The sequence below is a fragment of the Uloborus diversus genome, chromosome 9 (genome assembly GCF_026930045.1).
Source record: "Uloborus diversus isolate 005 chromosome 9, Udiv.v.3.1, whole genome shotgun sequence".
In the NCBI taxonomy this organism is placed as follows: domain Eukaryota; kingdom Metazoa; phylum Arthropoda; class Arachnida; order Araneae; family Uloboridae; genus Uloborus; species Uloborus diversus.
This window is the reverse complement of record NC_072739.1, coordinates 116,112,663-116,137,704: the sequence shown is the minus strand read 5'-3', so window position 1 is coordinate 116,137,704 and position 25,042 is coordinate 116,112,663. Positions and strand designations below refer to the sequence as shown.

At 36.4% G+C, this 25,042-nt stretch overlaps 1 protein-coding gene across 1 annotated transcript in view; it reads right to left on the bottom strand.

Moving 5' to 3' along the window:
• LOC129230454 (uncharacterized) overlaps positions 1–25,042 on the bottom strand; it is a 99,647-nt gene that overhangs the window by 27,897 nt on the left and 46,708 nt on the right. Inside the window, exons 5-10 of the mRNA XM_054864852.1 lie at positions 23,287–23,507; positions 21,304–21,700; positions 18,333–18,617; positions 16,476–16,913; positions 12,445–12,579; positions 98–309 (exon numbers count right to left, since the gene is read on the bottom strand). Coding sequence (XP_054720827.1) covers positions 98–309; positions 12,445–12,579; positions 16,476–16,913; positions 18,333–18,617; positions 21,304–21,700; positions 23,287–23,507 — 1,688 coding nt within the window. The remainder of the gene's footprint in view (positions 1–97; positions 310–12,444; positions 12,580–16,475; positions 16,914–18,332; positions 18,618–21,303; positions 21,701–23,286; positions 23,508–25,042) is intronic.

Genomic DNA, 25,042 nt, shown 5'->3' with positions numbered 1-25,042 from the left:
TACTTGCTTGTGACTATACTTGAAATAGAAATTCACAAAAGGGAGAAATTTGAAAATGGAAAGAAGTCTTGCGCCTCGCACAAGATGAGATAATCACCTCTTCTCTACAATTTTCCAAGTCGACGGGTCCCCAGGCGACGGATCCATTGGATAGCAGGAAGCATCTTCTTCGAGCGGAACCCGTCGCAGATTCCCTTTCGGGATAAGAAGATCCGAAAGGGCATTCAATTGACACGGTTCTCCCATGAGACGTTGCATTCCAACGAAACACCCCTTTCTTGGAATAAGTTGTGTCCATCGAACAATGCTCTGTGGAAAAGGATTTAAGGGAAGTATTATCATTTATATTATGAAAAAATAATAATTAGGTGCGGATATTTACTGAGTTTTTATGTTTAAAAATATGGTTACAAGGATGAGGGCTATTCCACCGTGTGCAGGTAAACGGCAGTATCTGCAGAAATGAGTTTTCGAGATATTTGAGGAAATGTGTTGTGGATTCAATACTAACAATAGGAAAATGTTGGAGTTAGATGTTTTTTTTCGCACCTGTTTTTCAGCGGAAACCAAATAGGCGAGCTTGTACAGTAAAGATAACGTACCATCGGTGAAAAATATGCAAAAAAATGAAATATTTTCAGTTACTGCTTTTTACCTACACACTGCAGTAATATCCCCTCCTTGAGCCGAGATGCAGGAACTCTTCCTGTTCTACTACTAGTTTCGAAATTGAAATCCTAAAAGCGTAACTTTAGACCATCTTTAATAAAGTTAGGGAATGGGGGATGTGGTAACTTCCAGTACCACGATTGTTAATTCCTCTCATTTGCAGCACTCCCGCCTACAATCTTGATCAGTTACCTCATTCTGCGTCGCGACTCCACCCCACTTCGATCCGTACAATGCATCGGCTTTGCCTCTACTTCACTCGAAGTGGCGGCGCTCCAGTTCCATCGAGTTGTGTTGTCTCTTACGGGCAATGGGGAGTTTTTCTCCCGTTTGGCAACGTTTTTTTTATGCTACGGGGTCGCGTCGTGGAAGGGAGTCAGATCGGCATGGCGTGGGGATTGTGAAGCATTCTTTTTAGTTCGTATTATCTTTGAGTTTGACCCGCTACTTTTGGTGGCGAATGGGTGCGTGCCGTCGGCATCGACTCGAAAATCGGGACCCTATCTCCTTCGTAAAATGTGATATTGATAAGTATAATCTCCTTTCTTTAAATTGGTATTAATTATGTACATAATGTTCGGGGCGATTGCTGCACATCCATATACATAGTGGCTGATGAATCTGATTGAGCTAACATGTATATTAAGGTCATGAGTGATATTATTTCTTGTGTTATAAAGATGAGATTAAAGAAAAAGAGGAAAGTAAATAAAAAATAAATAGTTTATCTGAACTGATTTATTATTATTTTGGAATGTATTCTACACCGTTCATACCTAGTATTTTTGAACCTGGGTGTCCAACCACACCTATGACGGAAGAACCACTGTTCGATGCAACTATATAAAAATGATTCGAGTCTAATATTTTATGTGCGTACAAAATAATGTCTTAAACAAAATATTTCAGCTCCCGAAGAATGTATTGGAATTGCAGAAGGTGTTGGGCTATCACCATTTTCTTCCCCGCCTGCGGAATCACGATACCGGGCTCTCTCCAAATGATGCCCATCAGATAAGCATGAATTATCTTAGTACCTTTAACATCTAAAGATATTTATTTTGGCACTATTCCATACACATAACGTATGTACTAACAATTCAAAAATTACCACAGTTGGTGCCGGCCAATACTGCCCCGGCGGTAAAGCCGAATGCTTGAATGAACGGTTAAATTGTGCATTAATATGTATTTATATTTTTAAAATGAAGTGCTTTTGATGTGTTATTGACATGATGTGTTTACATCCAAAATTTTATTTGATGATCTCAAATATGCATTACTTAATACATTGAATTAACTAATGATTAAATGAAGTTAAATGCATTCTATGTGCTATCACACCTGTTGCAAATCAACATGGCTGTGATCATGAAGATCTTTGATTATAATACAAGTATGTCACACATTTTATTGTATTTACATGTACAGAAGTTTGAAATATTTAGTCTTGAAGATTGTTGATTTTAATATAAGAATGCCAACACTCCATTGTGTTACAAGATATGTGAGTTTGAAAATATATGCATATTAGTCTTTGGTGGTAAACAATATGATTTTGAGATGCTTCACATTCCTTACCCTGACAACAGAAGACTTGCACATCAGTTCAATGAGCATCAGACTTGATCTTTAAAATTTTTTTTTTCGACTTATTATTGTGACACAATTTATTTGTTTTCATCATTATGCCCCCCAAACGCATTCAAAGAGCTGTCAACGCACTCGCTATGCATGCCGGCCAGTCCTCGACTGCTTCTAGCACTAGCTCAGCTCCTTTCATGGTCCACATTGACCCATTTGAGGGTGATCCCTCCCAGTTAGAATTCTTCTGCGAGACAGTTGACGACATCATCAACGTAAATAATTGGTCAGGAGACAGGGCAATTATATTTTTAAAAAGTAAACTAAAAAATGCTGCTCTCCAATTCTTTTTGGAATCTCCATCACTCAGAAAAACAAAGGATCACACTGTGATTTTAGCTGCTCTAAAGGATTTTTTTAAACATGAAGCAAGGGTTACCATGGCGGATTTCCACCAATTGGCAATGAAGCCAAACGAATCCATGAAAAATTTAGCTCACAGAATTAGCCGTGTTACGTCAATGGTATTCAGCTTACCCCAAGGCGAGGCTCTCAACAAAATTAAATTACAGAAGTTACTCGAATTGGTTCCCCCTGACATACGAATTAAGCTCTTAGAAGCTAAGATTGAAAGTTTCGATGAAGCGGTCGCTCGTGCCAATGATCTGCAAGAACTTTTTATTCAAGCATCCTTGCTCTCCCAAAATGCCGCCCAATCGGCACAGATACAAAAGCTCTCGGAACAGGTTAACCTCCTCCAGGAGCAACTTAAATCTCGACAACAGAGTAGCTCTTCTTCTCATGTCATGTCCACGAATGTTATCACAGGTGGGTCAAGGGAAAGTTCTACATCAAAAGACAACAGGTCAAATTCTAGGTTCCACAATGACCGTCGCAGAGGCGACAAAAATTTCCAACCATATTCCAAGAGAACCAACATCAGGGAAAATTCAAAGGGAAATTTTCCCAGGGTCTGCTCCTACTGTAAAAAGACAGGACATGTCATAGATCAATGCTTCAAGCTAAGGAACAGACAAGGGGGCAATAATCAATCTAGAAATTCTAATCAATTTTTTAGCTCAAGAAACCAAGAGTTCTCTCGCCAGGAAATGCTAGATCAAAACAACTCGCAACACTCAATTCATCATTTGTCCTTTGCTAATAATTCTACCCAGTCTTCGTCTAACAATTTGAAATCATGTGCATTAACCGCACCTAGGATTTTTCCACCTAACATACATGCACCGCCTCCCACCAGATATAATCCAGAGGCAACTATTTTCATCCCGCAAGATATTCGCACTGTCAAGGATCCATTTTTTCATCCACCTGTGACATGCCCAACTGATGGCATGGGATCTTTGGTTATACAACCCAATGTAGGGGAGCCACAACTTGCTTCTGAGTCTCTGAACAAAAAGAAGTCAAGTGCTGCAATCAAAATCACCACTCATTCAGGTACTCAAACGTCTCCTGCTAAGGCTAAGAGACCCTCCTGCATCACTCAAGGTACTTCACATGACACACCATGTACAAGTTCAGATCATACTCATAAATGTTTTGATAGTGGTGTCATTTCTCCTCCTGTGGGGAAAGAAAAGAATTTCATTGCAAATGCGGGCATTGGCCAGTCTGGCTCAGCCTCTTCCTTACCACTCGTTCGTGTTGATATCTCTGGCACACAGCTCAATTTTCTCTTGGACACTGGGTCAACTATTTCATTAGTCGCTGCGGACATTTTTGAAAACATGAAGCATAACATTCCCTACAAGAACATAGCCAGAAACGTTTCCATTTCAACTCTAAATTCTACCGTAAACTTTCGCCAATGTGTAGAACTCTCTTTTAAAATGCAACAGCAGTTCTTCAAAAACACCTTCTTTATAATTGACCTGTGTGCAGATTCTACTTTTCATGGCATATTGGGAATGGATTTCCTGACCAAAAATAATGTTCAAATGTTTCCCTCTCAAAAGTCCATCACAATACAGAATCAAAGCATCCCCATCTTTTTCTTTAATGATCTTCATCAAAGTCACTCTACTACTTCCTGTCAGCCAAGAGGCAATGTTCACAAGTGTCATGATGCTTCCAATGTGGAATGCCCCTTAGGGTCACATAAAAACATACCAAAGGGGAATCATCAATGTTGTGGGGAAATTATCAGTCATTCAGTTAATGTTATGTTATCAAGAAAGACATTCTTAGAACCCAATTCGTTTGTATATGCAGAAGTTCATACACAACCCAAGAAATTTGATGAAGAAGTCAACCTGCTTTTTACCCCTATTTTGAAAAATACTAACGTGGATTCTGATCTAAGCATTGTTCGCCCCAACTCCATATGTGATGCTGCTGAATCAACTACCCCTGCCAAGAAAACGAACACATTTTATGTTCTTCTTAAAAATTCTTCCTCACAGAAAATTCATTTAAACAAAAACACCACAGTGGGGACTGTAGAACCTGTTGAGGATATTGAGGAAATAAAACAAGGTAATGAACAACACTCAATGAATTTTATTCAGGCATCCCAAGAAATTATCAATCTTAGAAAGGAAGAGTTCAATATTCAGGACTTTAATTTGTCACATCTCTCCCCTGAACATGCTCAAGAAATGTCAGCACTGTTGAGTGATAATTTTAAATGTTTTTCTACATCACTCAAGGCTTTGGGACACACGGATAGAGTCCCCGTTAACTTCAACTTCCTCCACAATTACCCTATTCGCACATTGCCTTTCCCACTCCCACAGTCTATGATAGAAGAGGCGCGTAACCAAATCCATCAACTCCAGGAAGCAGGAATAATAGTCAGAGAAAATTCAGAGTGGGCTTCCCCAATGCTCCTGGTCAAGAAACGCAGTGACGGTGTGACCGCACCCAAATACAGGCTTGCGCTTGATTTACGTATGGTCAACGCTTTAATTTGCCATGCTAGCTACCCACTTCCGAAGATCCAAACAATCATTAATGCAATTGCCCAATACCGCTATTTTTCATCTCTTGATCTACAAAGTGCATACCACCAAGTTCACCTTCCTGAGGAGTATAGAGACCGTTTTGCTTTCGTCACTCCTTTCGGAACCTTTAAATATCAACGTCTTTGCTTCGGGGTCCGTACCGCAAGCTCTATTTTCCAAAATCTGGTAGATTGCGTCCTAGAGGAAGTAAATGAGCCTGGAATTTTCGCATATCAAGATGATTTTGTCCTGTGTGCCGACTCCTTCACCGATATGACAAGAAAACTGTCCAAATTATTCTCCGTCTTAACCAAGTTTAACCTGACTCTCTCTGCGAAGAAGTGCGAGCTATATAAATCCTCAATCAACTATCTTGGATTCGAAATTTCTGCAAAAAAGATCCATCCCATTCAAGCAAATATCTCCAAAATTGTCTCCTTTCCACCCCCTACTACCAAGCGACAACTTAAAAGATTCCTAGGACTGTGTGCCTTTTACCGAAACCTAATCCACCATTACTCAAACCTGGTGCACCCCCTAAATTGTCTCACCCACCCAAAGTCTTCCTTCATATGGACTAAACAGTGTAATAATGCATTCATGAAACTTCAAGATACCTTTTTTAAGAAACCTTTCCTAATTCAGCCTGACTGGGGCAAAGAATTCTATCTTAACACGGATGCAAGCTTAGTTGCAATTGCAGGGGTACTAATGCAAAAAGAGGAAGACGTTTTAAAACCTGTCTCATACTTTTCCAAGACTCTCTCTGAGAGTGAGAAGAGGTATCCTGCAATCAAGGTCGAACTTATGGCCATTGTAAAATCAATACACGCATTTAAATTCATCCTGTACAACCGTGCCTTTTATATCTTGTCCGACAGTGCCCCACTCAAGGTTTACTCAAAAACAACATCACCTGCATCCCTCACAACTCGCTGGTTGCTCAGCTTGAGCGAATACCAATACAGATTCGTCCACCTGCCGGGGAGGGAAAATCGCTTAGCGGACTTTATTTCAAGGACACCATGCAATCAGACAAGTGTCGCTGACAACCAAAATATCCTGACCGATCCCGAGATAACTCCCGTTGTTGACCTGACGCCAGAAGATGAAGTCATGCTACCAGAAATTGTTGAAATCTCACCAGAGCAAGCAGGAATATCCAGCTCCAGTCTCCCTCAATTTATTCCCGATCCCACAGAATGCAACCTTATCCAATCACATCCTCCTAACATAATTAAGGATATAGAAACAGTCCTTACCTTGGTTCAAGACACCACAGGAGATGCTGAATTAGAAATTACTGAAACTGGGCTATTAAAAGAATTGCTCCACGACACCAAGCTCTCTCGAATCTACAATGACATACTAAACCGGACTAACTTAGAGAAATGGAAACACTACTGCATACACCCAGAACGAAAAATTTTGTTGTTTTCCAAGAAACCCTGTACGGATCCTACTAATGCAGATTTCAAAATTGTTGTCCCCAACACGTTAAAAGCCAAGGCACTTGCAATCGCCCATCTCACCCACCTCGGTGTTTCGAAGACTTATCAAATTTTGTCAAACAAGTTCTATTGGGAGAACATGTCGGTTGATGTCATCAATTACATAGCGAGCTGTCACATATGTATCAAATCTAAACATCACAAGATTCCGCAGGCACCTTTCCAAACTCCTGAAACGCCTAACGCTCCAGGGAAATTAATTTCGATGGATTTGCTTGGCCCATTTTCAAACGGGAAATCAATTTTAACCGTCATAGATGCCTTCTCTCGCCACATCGAACTCTACATTCTTGAAAACACCTCTGCCACATGCGTTGTCAAGAAGCTTTTCCAATATGTGACAACATTTGGCAGACCAGAGATGGTGCTTGCAGACCTCGGACCACAGTTCACTGCAGAAGTCTTCAACGCCTTTAAAGACTTGTTTCGTATACAGTTGAGGCACACATGTTCGGGCAATCCCAAAGCCAACTGTTTGAGCGAAAGGATCAATTCCTCGATCAAATCTTCAGTCAACGCCCTTATGGCTCAGAACAAGTCTTTTGAATATGCTATAGCAGTCCACAAAGCAATCTACAATGCCACCATGCACTCGACCACTCAAACTCCACCTAATGTCCTTCACTTTGGGAGGAACTTATCCTTACTCACAGACACCATCGACGTAAACATAGACTTTTCACTCAATGCAGCATTCGAGCTGCACAAAATACTTGACGAGCTCAAGGTTATTTACGACAGGGCGTACCAGAACACACTGGTGAAGCGAAGAAGACAGAACGCACGCCAAGCCCCTAAGGCAAAGCTTCGCACATTCCAGAAAGGAGACCTGGTGTATCTGAAATCAAAAGACAAATTTAAACCATCATACGGCGGACCCTACTGCATCTTAAAAATGATTTCTAATGTCGTGGCTGTAATCCAGAAATCCAACATCCCAAACAGCCACAAATTTAAGGTACACATTGATAGAATCTTGCTGGTCCCTCCTCGGGCACCCCATCTATCCAATATCAATGAAACCAACGGCAACCCATCAATAACTGCCCCTGCAGCCTCCACTCCTCCTCCTCCTTACAATCCAGTGAATTCTGCCTCTAATCTCCCTCTCTCCTCTGCAGAAAATGACAATAGCCCGAGCCCTATCCAAGTTTCTGCTCCTTCAGCAGCTAGATACAATTTGCGTCCCCGTGCCTCCAAGCAGCCCATCTAGTCCTCCTGCCGCAACGCCCCTGTGTCATGTGCCGGCTTCGACCTGCGGGATGATTTGGAGCTCACCGTAAGTCTGCAACAGTGACCCATCGAACCACCTGCCCTGCTCCTCATCTGAGTCTTGATGTTCTGTTCCGGAATTGATCACCCTGGATCCAATCATCTAGGCTTCCTACCTGGACGAGGCCTGTCCTATGCTGTGGTTACCCAGTGATGGTGAGACACCCCTGCGACCCCATATGCTCCAATGTGCCCGTGTGTCAGCTGCATGTTTTTTTCCCGTTCCGTGCCATGAGGACTTGTGTGCTCAAGCTATCCTAGGCTTCTGTTTGATCGTCTGGTACACCTGCTCCTGTGTTCAACAGCCACACTACTTGTTGGATTTCAACCATACAAAAATCCTGTGGACTTTTCCTGGTACTCTTAATATGCCATAATATATATCTTTTCTGTCTGCACTCCAAATGTATTTATGTGCCCAGGTCAAAGTTATCTTTCCTTTTTAGCAACAGTCAATATTTTTTATGTGAATGCCTTAGCAACAATTCGTAAGATTTGTATTATTTATTGTGCATTTAAATCTTTTAGCATTCCTATTCCTGCTTGGGATCCCTAGCATTCCGTCCTCTGTGCGACCTAATGTCTCTGCAGCGCTAATGTCTTTTCCCTCCTGCATGCATTTGGTATTTTTTATATTTTCAATATTTGTTTTTTAAGGATCCATATTGTTTTGTGCAACTGGTTTTAGTACATATATGTTTGTTGCATATTCTGGTTTTACCTGACACATTTTTATGAGTACTCAATTGTAATGTTTCTTATGTATGTACTTCTCATATGTTTTTACAAATTGTGGCTGGCCACCACATGTACGAAATGTTTTTTTTTTTTTAATTCTACTTGTTGTTTTGCATACATGTATTGTTGGACGTGTAAATTGTACATAATTGAATTGTTATATGTATATACATTTTTTTCCAGGAACAATTTGTTAAAATGGTATTTAATTGTCAATTGGTATTCCTGCAGCTTAAGACAGAATGAAGTGTAGTATGTGCTATTTAATCATGAGAAAAATTTATGACAGTATTTTTGTGTTATGTGTACCAATGAAGGGTGTCACATGTATCATAATATAAGTCGTTTCTGTTTGTCATTTTGGTTTTCAGTGCTTGCTATATTCCCCAAATACCTATGTACACATGACGCATGCAATGTATTCCCACACGATTTTCTTTGTCATGTATATATTGTTTTCATTTCTTCCGCATTCTGGTTGTATTCACGTTTTGACCATGAGACTCTGTCACTTTCGTCTCTTTTGTATGCCGACAACTTCTGCCCTGGGTTCTGGTGCTACCACCTCCTTGGCTCACTATTGTACATCCTCGACAATGCTCCGTTCCACACTTCTGTGTCTTCCCACTTGGAGTTCCTTTTTTTTTATCCTTTCGAAGGGGAGGATGTGGTAACTTCCAGTACCACGATTGTTAATTCCTCTCATTTGCAGCACTCCCGCCTACAATCTTGATCAGTTACCTCATTCTGCGTCGCGACTCCACCCCACTTCGATCCGTACAATGCATCGGCTTTGCCTCTACTTCACTCGAAGTGGCGGCGCTCCAGTTCCATCGAGTTGTGTTGTCTCTTACGGGCAATGGGGAGTTTTTCTCCCGTTTGGCAACGTTTTTTTTATGCTACGGGGTCGCGTCGTGGAAGGGAGTCAGATCGGCATGGCGTGGGGATTGTGAAGCATTCTTTTTAGTTCGTATTATCTTTGAGTTTGACCCGCTACTTTTGGTGGCGAATGGGTGCGTGCCGTCGGCATCGACTCGAAAATCGGGACCCTATCTCCTTCGTAAAATGTGATATTGATAAGTATAATCTCCTTTCTTTAAATTGGTATTAATTATGTACATAATGTTCGGGGCGATTGCTGCACATCCATATACATAGTGGCTGATGAATCTGATTGAGCTAACATGTATATTAAGGTCATGAGTGATATTATTTCTTGTGTTATAAAGATGAGATTAAAGAAAAAGAGGAAAGTAAATAAAAAATAAATAGTTTATCTGAACTGATTTATTATTATTTTGGAATGTATTCTACACCGTTCATACCTAGTATTTTTGAACCTGGGTGTCCAACCACACCTATGACGGAAGAACCACTGTTCGATGCAACTATATAAAAATGATTCGAGTCTAATATTTTATGTGCGTACAAAATAATGTCTTAAACAAAATATTTCAGCTCCCGAAGAATGTATTGGAATTGCAGAAGGTGTTGGGCTATCACCATTTTCTTCCCCGCCTGCGGAATCACGATACCGGGCTCTCTCCAAATGATGCCCATCAGATAAGCATGAATTATCTTAGTACCTTTAACATCTAAAGATATTTATTTTGGCACTATTCCATACACATAACGTATGTACTAACAATTCAAAAATTACCACAGGGACCTCTTTACAGGATTTTTTTTTCGGAATGGAAGTCGAAAACGTAGTTGTAGCCCATATGTTATTACATTAGAGATAACGATCGGATGTATCTTCGGATTTTTTTTTTCGAAATTTAAGTGCCGAAATCTCATTTTTAGACTATCTTAAATGATATAAGTGTGATTTCGAAGACTTTTCTGTTGAACAGTTTTGAAGTTGAAGTCCAAGAAAAGCATTTTGTAGGACACGACGTCAGGGAAAGAGACGGGGTTTAAAGCCCTTGTATGGATTTTTTTTTCTTTAATTCAAAGTTTAAAAAAAATGTAATTTTATCCGATCTTCAGTTCGTGATGGGAGGGGGGAGGGGGGGGGGGAATTCGGGAACGCATAAAAGGGTAATTGATAGAAATTAATCGCCCACTCCTTGAAAGTTTCTTGGATGTCCTCTTGTATATTAATACAGTTCAGTTGGACAAACCTTCTTTATCTATGTGCGAAGGGTATCCCGGTTCGGATGTTTTAAACTTCGGGGACAGACAGAGCAGATCTGACTGACTCGAAACCACATATTAATACAGAGTACGAAACGCCTTCCTGACGCAGTAGATGTCATTGAATAGGCGTTTCAAGCGCACAAGGCATTTGCCTGAATTCACTTCAACGGGAAATTTGAAAGGTACAGTGCTAGCCAAATTATTAGACTAAGACTTTTGAAAGCAAATTCTTTATTGATTACATAACTATAGACACATGTGAACAGTGAAATAATTATCTAATACTTAGTATGCATTCCCTTGTTCTTGATGAGCATTTTAAGTCTTTTTGACATACTTTTCACAAGGTTTACACCATTTCTTAACTTTTTAAAAAAGGAGGTAAAAATTTGTTTCTACTCACTATTATATATACTCACATACACATACTCACTAATTACCTAAAACTAACTTTAAATATGACATAACACACTAATAAAATGAACTAGCGAACTGTTTAAGCTGATTGAGGTTATGTTCTTGGTAGGTAGATAAACAAAGAACATTAACAAAGTAGACAGTGCTGTCACCTGCAAACATTAAATTAGGCTAAAATAACGTAATTAACTTTATAATCAGTGTACAGTGTGTACTGTACTTTAACAGCAAATAAATAGTATTTTAGTACAAATAGTGTACAAAAGACAAAAGAAAAACTTCTTTAGTGCAATAATTTGGCTAGCACTGTACAACCTTTGAACAGCTTTACCGTGTGTTTGTCATTCCGTGCAGTGTGTTAAAATCATAGGTAATGATTGACTGAGCTCGTGAAGTAGTCTGCCGTCCTGCAACCTCTTTGCTTGTGTGTAAAATAAAGCATAATCTCAGCGGGATACTTCTTATCATATAGTCCCTTTGGCGGTGTGTTCAACTATCTGTGGAGAGTTTTAGACTGTTTCTGTAACAGTATTTTGATAAACTTTGCAAAAACCAAGCTCACCCACCCAAGCACAACAAGTAAAATCTTCGTATGGCTCAGTCTTAAAAAAAGGCATTGTTTATTAAATTATGTATCTAAGTCATCGACAGGAGAGGGGAGGAGTTCTAATCCAACTTCTTTGCTACTTTTAAGAAGTGAAAATATATGTGATTATTGCTAATAATATTGCATATCAAAGTACCAGTATTTTTCAATCTCAAAATTAGTTAATCTTGACTTTTAAGTATTTACATACATTTTGATATATTGTACTGAATGCCTAATTAGTATTTGTGACTTATGGTGATTAGTTTTATTCTGTTGTATTGAATCAAAATCTTATACTGTGCAACTATATGTTGAATTTACATTCAAGCAATCAAGTAAACCTTAATAAAAATACACGTATTAACAACTAAGATAAATATACGTTTATAGAATTAATGAACCTCAAAATTAAAGCCTTATCATTCAAAAAACTAAAGAAATATATCGTGTAAATTTAATGTTTGTTTTTACTTTTTAAGTAGGACACAATTAAAATACTTTTTGATTATATTCGCGAAAATCACATTGTAAGAAAAATATATAATATGTGATAAATTACCAACTTGGTGGCATCGTTTTCCTTTGTACCCTTTAGGACAATGGCAATGAAATGCATTAATGAGATCTCTACAAGTAGCACCATGTTTACAAGGATTTGGATCGCACTCGTTTATATCAGTTTCACACTGCTTTCCTGAAATTAAAAAGATAAATAAATATTCACATTACAAAGGATAATGGGGTCGTTCTCGAAGTTTTAAAAGTATTTTTTTATCAAAGAGCATGCTTAAAAACATAGGATCTGACCATTTAAAAAATAATTTGACTAGGTTAAATATTTAAAAATAATACTTTAGTCGGCGCGCTATTATTGTTTACGCTTCTGTCGATGACATAACAAATTAGGAAATGCCGTTCACTGATACCATTCACAGAGCGCAATATACAATTCGCTACTTTATTCACATGTGTTGGCAATGATATGGTTATTAACAAACGTAGAGTGCAATATTTAATTCGCTTTTGGATTATCATAACGTGGAAACGCGGTAGACTAGAGCCGCTATATAAATAGGCCGACGCATCAGCTTAAGTTTAGCCATTTTGGACCGGAACTTTCATTGTTGCGCAGCTAGGGTTACCACAGCAAAGCTACGGGTTTTGCCAAATTGGCCTAAAACATTTTATTCAATAACCATTCACTTGCCGCTAATAATTGTTCGCAGTGAAAAATCACCAAACGCGATAACTTGCTAAAAAGAAAACCACTCGAACTCGCGCTCTAATCCAAAATCGCTGATCTTAAGCTGATGCGCTGGCTCTTATAAATAGGGGCCAAACGGTAGCATACGCCAAAGTACATCATTTGTGACGTCATAAAGACCACGCCTTATTTTTTAAAATCGAACATTTAAAAAAAATAATTTAAAATTAAGCATTGGGAAAATGAAAATGTTTTCTCGCTCCATGTTTTTTTTTTTTTTTTTTTTTTTTAATTTTAGTGACTGAAAGCAGTATTTTTGACTGAAGGAAACAAGCCCATTACTAACTTTTAAAATATTCGAATAAAATTTTTTTACTAATGTGAGACAATAATTTTCAATAACTATTCACAAAAATACATCATTTCCCTTGAAAATTGGTGTAAAAATGCTATTACATTTTTTTTTAATTGAAAACATAGCTTTAGAATTGAAAATAAAATCTTTTGCACATTATTAAATTCGAGCCTACAAGTATCCACAGCAGTATCACTAAATCATTGGTCTTATTTTAAATACCTTCTGCCTTCTTCATCTGTATTTTGTATTTTCCACAATTTGACACGAGTAAAGAGGAAAAACTCGTTTTACCATTTTTTTTTCAAGTATGACTTTGATCTTACTATATTTTTCAAAGGTACGTTCTAGTTTTGCTGAATAAGGTAATAAATAGTTTGAGAAAATATGCTTTTTCCGCTTAACAAGAAAAGCTACTTATTTTATGGCTTCAAAAGGGTTTGTTTCCTTCAGTCAAAAGTACTACTTTTAGTCACTGAAAATGATAGAATAAGCAAAAAAAAAAAAAAAAAAGAAAATTAATTTGAATTCTGAAATTTTTAATTCAAATTATATTTTTCGCAATCACGAACTGAGACCCTACTCATTGGAGTTATTGTTCCTTGAAACGGCTCCTGTCCCCCCCCCCCCCAAGCCTGCCTCTCCTCCTGGGCGGTTACGTGTGTATAGTTGTGTGTGTGCGTAGACCTGTGTGTATGCACGTAAGCGTGTGTGAGTGTATGTGTGTGAAGTCGTGTGTGTGTGTGTGTATGTGTGTGAACGTGCCTGTGTGTAGGACATGGATGCCTCCGACCATGAGAAGCGGATAGCTCAAAACCGGAGCAGCCGCGCCGCGCCGCCAGCAGGGGACGGCGGGCGTGGTGCTGCAAAGGCTTCTGGTCCAAGTTGAAAAAGGCACGGACACCAAAAACGGTCAAATGAGAACAATGAGCAATCGTGATTGCTCAAAAACAATATGGACCCAAAAAAGTGTTTCATTTTCTCGGCAGTTATTTTTTTAATTAATTTTTTAAACTGTCCGATTTTTAAACAAGGCGTGGTCTTTCTGACGTCAAAAATGATGCTCTTTGGCGCATCTTTGTACCGCGTTTCCACGTCATGATAATCAAGAAGCGAATTAAAATTGCGCTCTACGCTTGCTATCAACCATATCATAGCCAATACACGTGGGTAAAGATGCGAATTAAACATTTTGCTCCGTGAATGGCGACACAAAATGGCATTTCATCATTTATGATGTCATCGGCAAGAAATGTAAACAATGAAAGCACACCGATTTAAGTAATTTTTTAAAAATAGTAAACTTAAACAAATTATTTAAAAAATAGTTAGATCCTGTGTTTTTAAGCGTGTTCTTTTAACAAAGAACTTTTTTTTCTTAAAATACTTTTAAAGTTTTGGAAACGACCCCATTGTCATTGGTTATATATCTTAAGACGCGATCTTTCTCCTGTAAATGCGCTCTGGCGTATTTTTTAAATCAAAAAGTGATAACTAATGGGAAGGTTTCACTTAAATAAATCAACGACCATAGAAAAATCTAAATAATATGCTGTCTCATACGTTTTTGGAAAGACATTTTTAATATAAATGACAATATGTTTGAATAATCAGACGCAGAGACATGTAGTGAAATAATCGCTATTCTGTTCCAGAAAACATGACAGTAATATGCTTATTATGAGAACAAGTCAGTTTTGATTGTCATGCGCCAAAGAAAAATTTAGGGGCCGGGACACATTTTGAAAAAAAAAAAAAAAAAAAACAGTTTAGAGTTTTGAAATTTTTTGCACTGATTGACCATCTAATTAATAAGCGAAGTCATGGCAAAAAAATTTTAAAAAAAATATTTTTATAATTTTTTTTTAAGTGGGGTTGCTTTGAATCACTAAAACTAACAATATTCTTAGTTAATTTTCAAATTTTTTCACAACATAATGCACAAATATCTAAGCTTTAATTTTTATTCAGCGATTTAAAAAACATTTCTTCAATAAAAATATTTGCAGAAAAATTTCGAATATATCTACAGTGTAAAAACGATTCAGAAACGTTCCTGGAAAATAATGGGCAGCTGATGTGCCCAATTTCTGCCGGTAAAATATCTTACAAAAACCAGGAATGTTTTCCGCTAAAATTTAGTAAACTTCCTGAAAATATCCCGGAAGCTTCCTGAAAAGATCAGAAATCATCTTGTTTTAAGTCAGTCGTGAAATATCTTGGCACCTTCTTGATTCATTAAGAAAGTTCTATATGCAGTATTGCAAACACAGCCAAAGCTAAGCCAGAATTGCAAGCAAGTTTCGAGAATTTCACTCGCCTGCAGTTCTTGCAAAGCAACGTAGTCCATACTTTTTCGCTCCGTTTGGGAGCTTAAACAGCATGGACATACCGTAACCGATCAGAATCTAATACACTTTATGAACACGTTCAGTTAATCTTTAAACTTGGAGCTAAAACTTTTTTTCACAACAGTGAGAAGTTCGCATTTGTGCAAGTTGTAGTAATTCAGGAAACTTTTTGACTATGATACGTGATTTTTCCAGGAAGTGTACAAAAACCATTGAAGTCCCGAAACGTTACACGGAAATACTCTGTAACGTTTCGGAATTTTTTTACAGTGTATATATCTATTTTTTAATCATATTTTTTGCAGAAAACGTTTTTCTTTTTTCAAATTTGCCGAATAAAAATTAAAGTAAACTAATTGAAAAATATATGCCCTAAATTTCATTACTTAATCTTTATCAGTTCTTGACTTATAAGAGTTTGAGTGCAAAAATTCGGGAAAAATTGCATTGTGGGGAAAAGCGCTAGCGCAAATTAAATGCATGCAACAAAAATAATTATATCTTTCACTTTAGTTATAATACAAACAAGATTAAAATGTCCTTTTAAGCAGAAAAAAACGGAAAAGAATTTTTAAATTATAAGAAAAATATTGCAAAATTTGACGATTTTTTGTTGTTGTCCCGAACCGGATTTTAGTTTACATTATACATTAGGCTGAAGACAAAAACAGTATGATTACCAGTATATCCAGGAGAACAGTTGCACTTGTAATCCACTTGGGATGCATTGAGGCACTTTCCGCCATTTTTACATGGCTCCATGGAACATGGGTCAAAAAACTGACAAGTTTTCCCGTAGTATCCTTTGCTACAGTAGCACTGGTATTTATGACTAGCAGTACTTTCACATCGTCCTCCATGAAGGCATGGTGAAGGTCTTAAAGCACAAGGGTTGAAGTCGCTACAGTTTTGGCCGGAAAAACCAGAAAGACAGTCACACCGATATTTGTAGCTTGTAATGTTTCTGCAGATCCCAAAGTTTTCGCAGGGGGTAGCAGAGCAGGGATCATACTTATCACAGACGTCCCCGAACCAGCTAGGGGTACAATCGCAATGATAGCCAGGCTCTTCGTTTAACACGTGACACTCACCATGTTGGCAAATACTCATTTGACAATCTATAAAAGAGCGAAATGATTTTCAATAAGTTCATTTTATGCTTTTACTGTATTTCTCGCATTAAAATCAGCTAAACAGTGTTGTTTACTGGTTTAATGGAGTTTAAATGGTTTATCACAAAATATAAATACGTTTTTACATTCATTATTAGATAGCAGCATGTTTGATGGAAAAAAATCACGAAAGACGTTGTGGAGAATTTAAAGAAATCTAAAATCATATATTAAGTATTTAAATAATCCATCAAATAATAAGAAAAAAATAACACCGTTTTGATGATTCATTTTAATTACTACTGAATAATTCTTCAACACAGATATCAATAAAGAAGTAAAATGATTTTATTCTGTAAATATATTGCTAATTTTAAGACTTTTAACGGATAAAAAAACCAACCCCATCTCAAAAACCATAGATCAACCCAAATATTATCGGAATCACCAGTAAAAGTGTTAAAAATGCCATGGATATTTTTCAACACATCTAGGTCTGTAGCCAAAGAAATGTTTGAGAATATATTTGATCTTTATTCGGTTTTTCTACCCTGTTTGCTAAGAAACCAATCACAATCTTAAAACTAATGCGAGTGACTCATAAAACAATTTAACATAGTTTACTTAGCACAAATCACTGCCGTGGGCAGGTAAACGGCAGTATCTGCAGAGATGAGTTTCCGAGGCATTTGAAGAAATGCGTTTGGGATTCAATACTAAAAATAGGGAAATGTTGGAACTGGACTACTTTTCATGCCTTTGTTTTAAACTAAATAAGCAAGCTTTTGCGACCAAGCTGTCGTACAACAGATGGAAAAAATGCGAAACATAAATAAATAAATTTAAAAATAAGTTAATTTGGATTTTGACATCTTGAATTCAAATTGTGTTTTTCGCAATCATGAGTGCGTGTGTGTATGTAGGCGTGTATGTTTGTGTATGTGTGCAGGCGTGAGTGTGTGGGTATGTGTGTGTGCATGCGTGTGTGCTTGTGTCTGTGTGCAGGTATGAGTATGTGTGTGTCGGTGTGTGTATGTATGCGTGTGTGCTTGTGTCTGTGTGCAGGCATGAGTGTGTGTGTGAGAGTGTAGGTGTGTGTATGTATGCGCGTGTGATTGTGTCTGTATGCAGGCATGAGTGTGTGTGTGTGTATGACATGGACGCAACCTAAAGGTTGTTTTCGCTAAATGAGCAGCATAGTGAGGCCGGTCGACGGTGGTGCTGCAGAGGGATGCGGGGGGGGGGGGATAAATCAAACAACATCAAAACAGTCAAATGAGAACAATAAACAATGTGATTGCTCAATAAAAACCACAATTTGCAGTTACTGCCCTTCATTTGCCCACCGCAGAACATGACCATTCACGTACAATTTTCCCGTTCAGAAACATTTATTGATGTGTAAAATAGTAACATAAAACTAACAGTCAGGCCTTGTTCCAAATCTCCCAACAGTGCTTCCTTGTCCAGTCTCGAACCGATTCCATCCGTAAACACGGAATTCATAATCCGTCCATGGTTTCAGCTCAACGAGAGTAGAACACTGTAATATGGCACTAGATGTGATGTTTAGAAAAGATGGCGCTCCATGAGGTTTTTCAACTTCACGGTACTTGATGATGTATCCCAGAACTTGTCCAAACTCCGGACGCATCCAACATACTTGGACGGTTGAACCTGTTGCATTAGTTGAACGAATGTCTCTTGGTTCTGTAAGAAATTATAGAACATTAAATCAAAATTCTCTTACAATCCCTAATATGTATGTAAACAGTGGCGTCAAAAGGGTCGCGCTGAGGGGAGGGGAACGGTTTCGCTCCAGATGTCACCCGTCTGGGGGGTGACCCCTTACGTGGATTTGCAAGTTTTTGAAAAATATAAAGCTAAAATGCATTTTTAATTTTACAAATTTGAAATTTTCCCGACGAGTTATTAAACCCCGAACATCCACTGCTACTTGTTTTTTGTACATTAGAGAACTTAAAATTGCGTTATAACACAAAAATAGTTTTTTTCTGAAAATTGCATGAATTTCATGTTTTAATTTTTACATATTTTTTTTCATTCTCTTGCGTCTCTGTGTGTGGGAGGGGGGGACCACAAATTACCGCCCCGGGTGTCACCCATGCTAAGTACGCCATTGATATAACATCACCAAACTGAAACCTTTCTCGTTTTGCATGTATTCCTTCAAACAAATTTGAATTTTCAATGCAATACATTCGTCAGGGCTTAGTCAGGATCATAAATGAATAAATTATTTAAAAAAATATTTCAGCAATATTTTATTTTTTAACTTAACGTTCATGTAGCAACTTGATTTCTGGTTTATTTTCAGAAGATCTTACAACGTTACATGATTTTCAAGTGTCCTGATTGTTGCATTTAAATCTTTTGTTTTGCAATTTACCCTCTAAACATAATTGCAAATTTTGTTTTAATTCTACGGTTCTTAATCCTTTGGGCTTTGTGTGGCACAAATAGAGCAGGAAATTAGGCAAATTTCCTCACATTTTAGTCGAATAATTCTCAAATGTCACTGGTATATGTTATAAAGGTTTACATTATTCATCTAGAGTATATTTATTGCTTCCTTTGCTGCCATCCCTAAATACACGCAATCATAGTATATTTGCGTTGTATTGTGGAACTTAGTTCGCAAATGTACTTGTAAATTATATGCGCATCTTACATGACGCGGGGATAATTTCAAGCCATATAAATTAGAATTCCAGTTTTTCTTTACTGTCGGTGCTATTCTAAGTTTATGAAACATTAAAAAACTATCGGTTTGTAATTTTCAACCACAAACTCGATTTTAACTACTAAAACCTTGAAGAAAAATTCTAAGCTCTACGCAGATAGGATAAGGGATTTAAGGATTTTTTGGGATGGATTGGTTTAATACTCAAAACGACGCAGTCATTTTTTTTTCATTTATTTATTTTATTTTATTTTATTTTATTTATTTATTTATTTATTTATTTTTTGACATCATTCACGACCCATTTGTTTCCTTCCACATTAAAATAAACTGCGTATTTTCTGACAAGGTACTTTCGTAATTTTGAAAGTTTTCTTTTAAACAATGCCTTTTAATTTATTTAAAAATCTAAGTGAATTTCTAAGGTTAAATTTCGCCTGACAAGTATTTGCTGCAATTAAGAGGTAGGAAAACTTGCATAGACAGATTAATCTTGAGAGTATTTTTAGCTCCTCAAAAAAATTTAATAATTTATTGGTTGGAAAACACATTTATGTACATTAAAGTAAAGAAAGGAGAGTCTGCCCACAGGTAAATAGAGCAGTCAAAAACACTCTTGTTGTCAATGTTTTTTTTAACTATACATAAATAAAAGTAACATATTTTGATAGTTTTGCATTTTTATCGCTATTTAGCATTTACGTTTCAATGAAATGCAACAGCTGCAAAAAAGTCAAAAGGGCGTATTGTGCAATCTGTCCTTACTAGGGATTGCAATATCGGACCAAAACTGCAATACCGGTATTCGGTATTTTTAAAACGTGGTACCGAAATACCAGTATTAGAAATTTCTCAAAAAGTGATCGAAAATATATTGTTTCTTTGCCATATTTTATAGTTTTGTGCAAAAATTTCAGTAGTTATGAAAACGACTTGTGAACAAATATAAAATGAAAGAGCACATGTCAAAAAAAAAAAAAAAAAATCAGCAATAGTAAGTAACATAATGCATAAATTGAATTGTGTCCAAACCTGGAACGGCAGTTGAAAATACTCTTCCTTAATTCATGCAGGTTTGGTGGTACTGTTAATAATGAACATAATACATCCTCTAATTGCCTCAAAGTCCTTCATCTTCATATAATTCGATCCCTTGTGTGTTATTTTTGGATAAGTGGATAAATCCTTTTGTATGTGTGTGTATCTTTCGTTATCAGGGTTTATTTCTTCAAATTTCTAGCTTGCTGTAATTTTTCTTCGAAAGACGATACTTTTCCAACATCAATATCATCTTCAACGATTTCTTTTTGATAAGGATAGGTTTGTATTTGCTTTTATTAGCTCTTTGCTTTGAACTTTATGATGAACTTAACTAAATTTGATCTTGTTAGTTTCTTTTATTCGTTTTCGTTTTTTTTTCTTTCAAAATTCTGTACAATTATAATTGTGTAAATATCTGGAATTATGATCCATTTTATTATGCCTTACCTCTACGCAAATTTCAAAGCAAATTTCAAGAAAAATACAAGTTTATAACCGCGTTGTTAAAACTCCAGTCTTTATGTAATTTAATGACATTTGCTAGTTGAAATTAAGAAAAGAGTTTCTAAAAAACCATTTTCCTTGTAAAACATCGAAATAACATTTATTGGGAAATAATACTTTATTAAAACGGAAATCTCAAAACTTTACCCGAGATCGTCTTGATTAAAACTTGAATTCTTGAGAAGTCGTTGCGTTTTGGTGAGCCGCCATCCACTGCCATCACGCCAAGCTCTACTGTGGGTTCTGATGTACCAGATTCAAGAGACCGGGCCAGAGTCAAGAGTCCTGTTCTTGCATCTACAACGAATCTTCCACGCGGGTCCTCCGGCTTGACAAGTAAGTAATAAATCTCAGAATTGTAAGACACTGTGTCTTCGTCGGTGGCTTTTACCCTCAAAACTGCAGCTCCAACTTTTGCACGAACATGTAGTTCTGTCCGGTAGACGTCATGCTCAAAAATAGGTGGATGTATGTTAAATTCAGTGACGACTATTTGCAGTTGGCGCAATTTGGTTTCTCCCTGGCTGATAGCTACGGCAATTATCTAAAGATAAATAAGTGCGAATTAGTATTATGTGTTTATTCACATAACAATTTACTTCATAACTCTTATTTCTAAAAGAAAATTATTTTGAGCACCAATAACAATAAATATTTATACCGACTGAACGAAGTCTTAAATCCTGACAAGCATTAACGGAATTTTTCATGGGTTAACATTTTTATCTGGGAAATACTACTGTTCAAATTATTATTTATAGAAATAATAGCATCGAATGGTTATAATAGACGACTTCTCATTGCTCAAAGACCAAGTCATCGTAGTCGTTTTAGTTGCCGAATACTACTGCTTTTATTGAAAATATTTCTTAGTTTAAATCATTGAGAGAGCAAACTAGCATGCTAATCAGAGAATTTTTAATCTATTTACAATGAAGCGAGAGTTTTTATCAATTAATACTTGGGGTTGACGGTCTATTGACGACCTATTATGTTTGTTTTTTTCCTGTTTAGAATAAGCAGATTCTTTGAACTTTTAGGCATACTGTTTTATTGCTAAATAGGCTGTAAAAGATCCGTAATCTTTTTTCCTTAGTTCACAATAAAATAAATAATATTCACATTTATTATTTCGAAATGTTAAAGATACGTAAAAAAATGAACTATAATAACATTTTTGAAATAAAAAAAAATAATAAACACTGACAGAGGTATACTCTTTATTAATTTTATATAAGTAATTTTACAATATGGTTCTACAATACAATACAACTCGCTAATAAAGAGCTCTGATAAAACAATGCACCAGATTTTGCGATAATACACGAATACTTGACTTACATGATGCTAAGTCTATAAGAGTATAAATCTTTCATAACGAGAAAAGCCTGTAAAAGCGAGCAATAATTTTGTGATTTATAAAATTTCTATTGACCTCTAGCTCTGTTTATCCTTTCTTGGAAAACTCCTTTATCATTCTAAAGTCAATCGAAAGTAAGTGTAATAAATCTTGAGAACAAGTCATGACGACCACGTTTTTATTTATTTATTTATTTTTTTCAATTTGTAGAGTAAACTAGCATTTGAAAATTATATCTCTGTTGACACCAATTTTATCATAATCTTTGTGAAATTTTCTTAATATAGGAGAATTTTATAACACAAATTCAGGCTAAAACAACTGGGAAAAGGTAATAGAAATGACAACGATAACCCTAAATAAGAAAAATTTCAATCTGAACCAATCTCAACATGCTCAGTGACTTTCAGTGTGCAGAAAAACTTCAATCTTTTATTGAAGCAAGGAATGCATATGATGATATTTTCCAAGCCATGAGTATTCTTCATAGAGCAATAACACAACAAAGGTACAATGACATAGTTTAAAGACATTTAATTAATATCTTTGGCCATGTAGAGAAATAAAAAAGTGACAAAGCAAGTACGTATGCATTTTTTTTTCTCTTTGCTTTTCCTGACGAACCTGGTTTTTAAGAGCACTTCGTTATAGCGAGGAAGTATTTGATCCTTTTGTGCTCGTTACAAACGAGCTCGACTGCACTTAAATAACAATGCAACTATCAAAATATTAAAACTTACTTTTTGGCTTGAAAATTGAAAAATGATTACCTCAAATGATTCCCCTACTTTCTTCTCAATCTTTTTTGCTGTGGATATGTTACCGGAAGATGCCTCCATGCTAAAATATTGATGGTCCCTCACATCTAGTAGGTTATATAAAACAGGTTTTCTTCCAGAGTCATACGCCCGGACAGTTGTGACGTACAGACCTGGTGGCGCTCCTTCATGCACTCTAATCTCGTGCAGTGGGTTTCTAAATATTAGTTTACCTGTAAAACAAAAGGATTTTTTGTTTCAATTCAATCTTTCGTTTTTTCTTATAAGTGTGTATTGATTTTTCAATAAGGAAATCATTTTGTTTAGAATTAAAATGAAGAAAACTGAATTCTAAAACTATTACTATAAACAAAATTCATACCATTAAAAAAGTACAATAAATAGAAAACATGCTTGTACAAGTACAGTAAAAAGGAATGCAAAAATGTGTAAATAACTCTTACTCCTTTCATTCCTCTTTTCCTAAGCTTGGGTTTGGTAAACTCAAATTTAAAAAAAATAATAAAAAAAATAAAAGCAAGCATTATACGGTAAAAAAAATAATTCACAAATAACAGGGCTGTCCAACTGACGGCCCGCAGACCGCATGTGGCCCGCCAACACATATTGTGCGGCCCGCATTGATGTTGACATACATCGATGTTGACAGTCCTGCCTTCGTAAAGAAGGTGGATCGGCCTTAGTTTTCCCATTAAAATGTAAGCAAACTGTTTTATGATCCTTCTGTTTCATTATTTGATAATTAATAATTAACCATTATTAATTGTTATTTTATAAGAGGTAAGAGGTTACTGTTCAACTTTTTCAAACTACGGCCCGCCAGGTGATCCGTGACCGGGAATTCTGGTCCGTGGGCTATTTGCAGTTGGACAGCCCTGACATATAATCTACCTGTATAAATGTAAATTTATCAACAAAGAAGTTCAAATATAGCTACGCATACGTTGCAATGTAAGGCAATAAAAGATATGATTGTTTTTTAATGTTAAACTAGATCATTTTCATAGTGTTTACTATAAGCCTACAGAGAAGATTTGTCTCTATTTTCGAGTAATAACTTAAAACCTGTTTCTATAAGATAATACAGTTTCTGATTCCATTCGTTTAGTTTTTTTTTCCTTAAAGGGCTGAAATAATACTTTTACAAAATATTTTCTTCATTTGTTCATTAAGCGTGATCTAAATTCGTAGGACAAAACAAAGTCATTTTTTATTCTGAAATTGTCCAAATGAATATTAAACGAGATATAAAACAAAATTTTCGCATATGTAATCTTCCTCTTATGCGTAATTTTCCTTTGTCAGGATACCATTGAACTCTTACTCTGCGCGTGCTCAAAAATTTTGTGGTATTTTTTCTCCAGTGATGATCGCTTAATTTTTCTGGAATGAATATATCTTTAGCGAATATTTTCATGCTTTAAATAGCCATAAAATGTCGTCCAATGTTTATAGATTAATAGGTATGCTATGTCTGTGTGTGAAATTTTCGCATTTCACAAAAATATAGTCTGAATTATACTGCAGTGGTCAGGTAAGGGGCAGTTACTGTTCATTTTTAATTTTTCAGTTTCTCCATTTTTGTCATCGATTCTACGTTAGCTTTATTGTAAAAACTTGTTTGTTTGGTTTTCCACTGAAAAAAAGCGGAGAAAACATCCAATTTCAACATTACCCTATTGATGGTAAGGAATACAAAACGTATTTCTTTTAATTATCTAGAAAATTCATTCTCTGCAGAAACTGC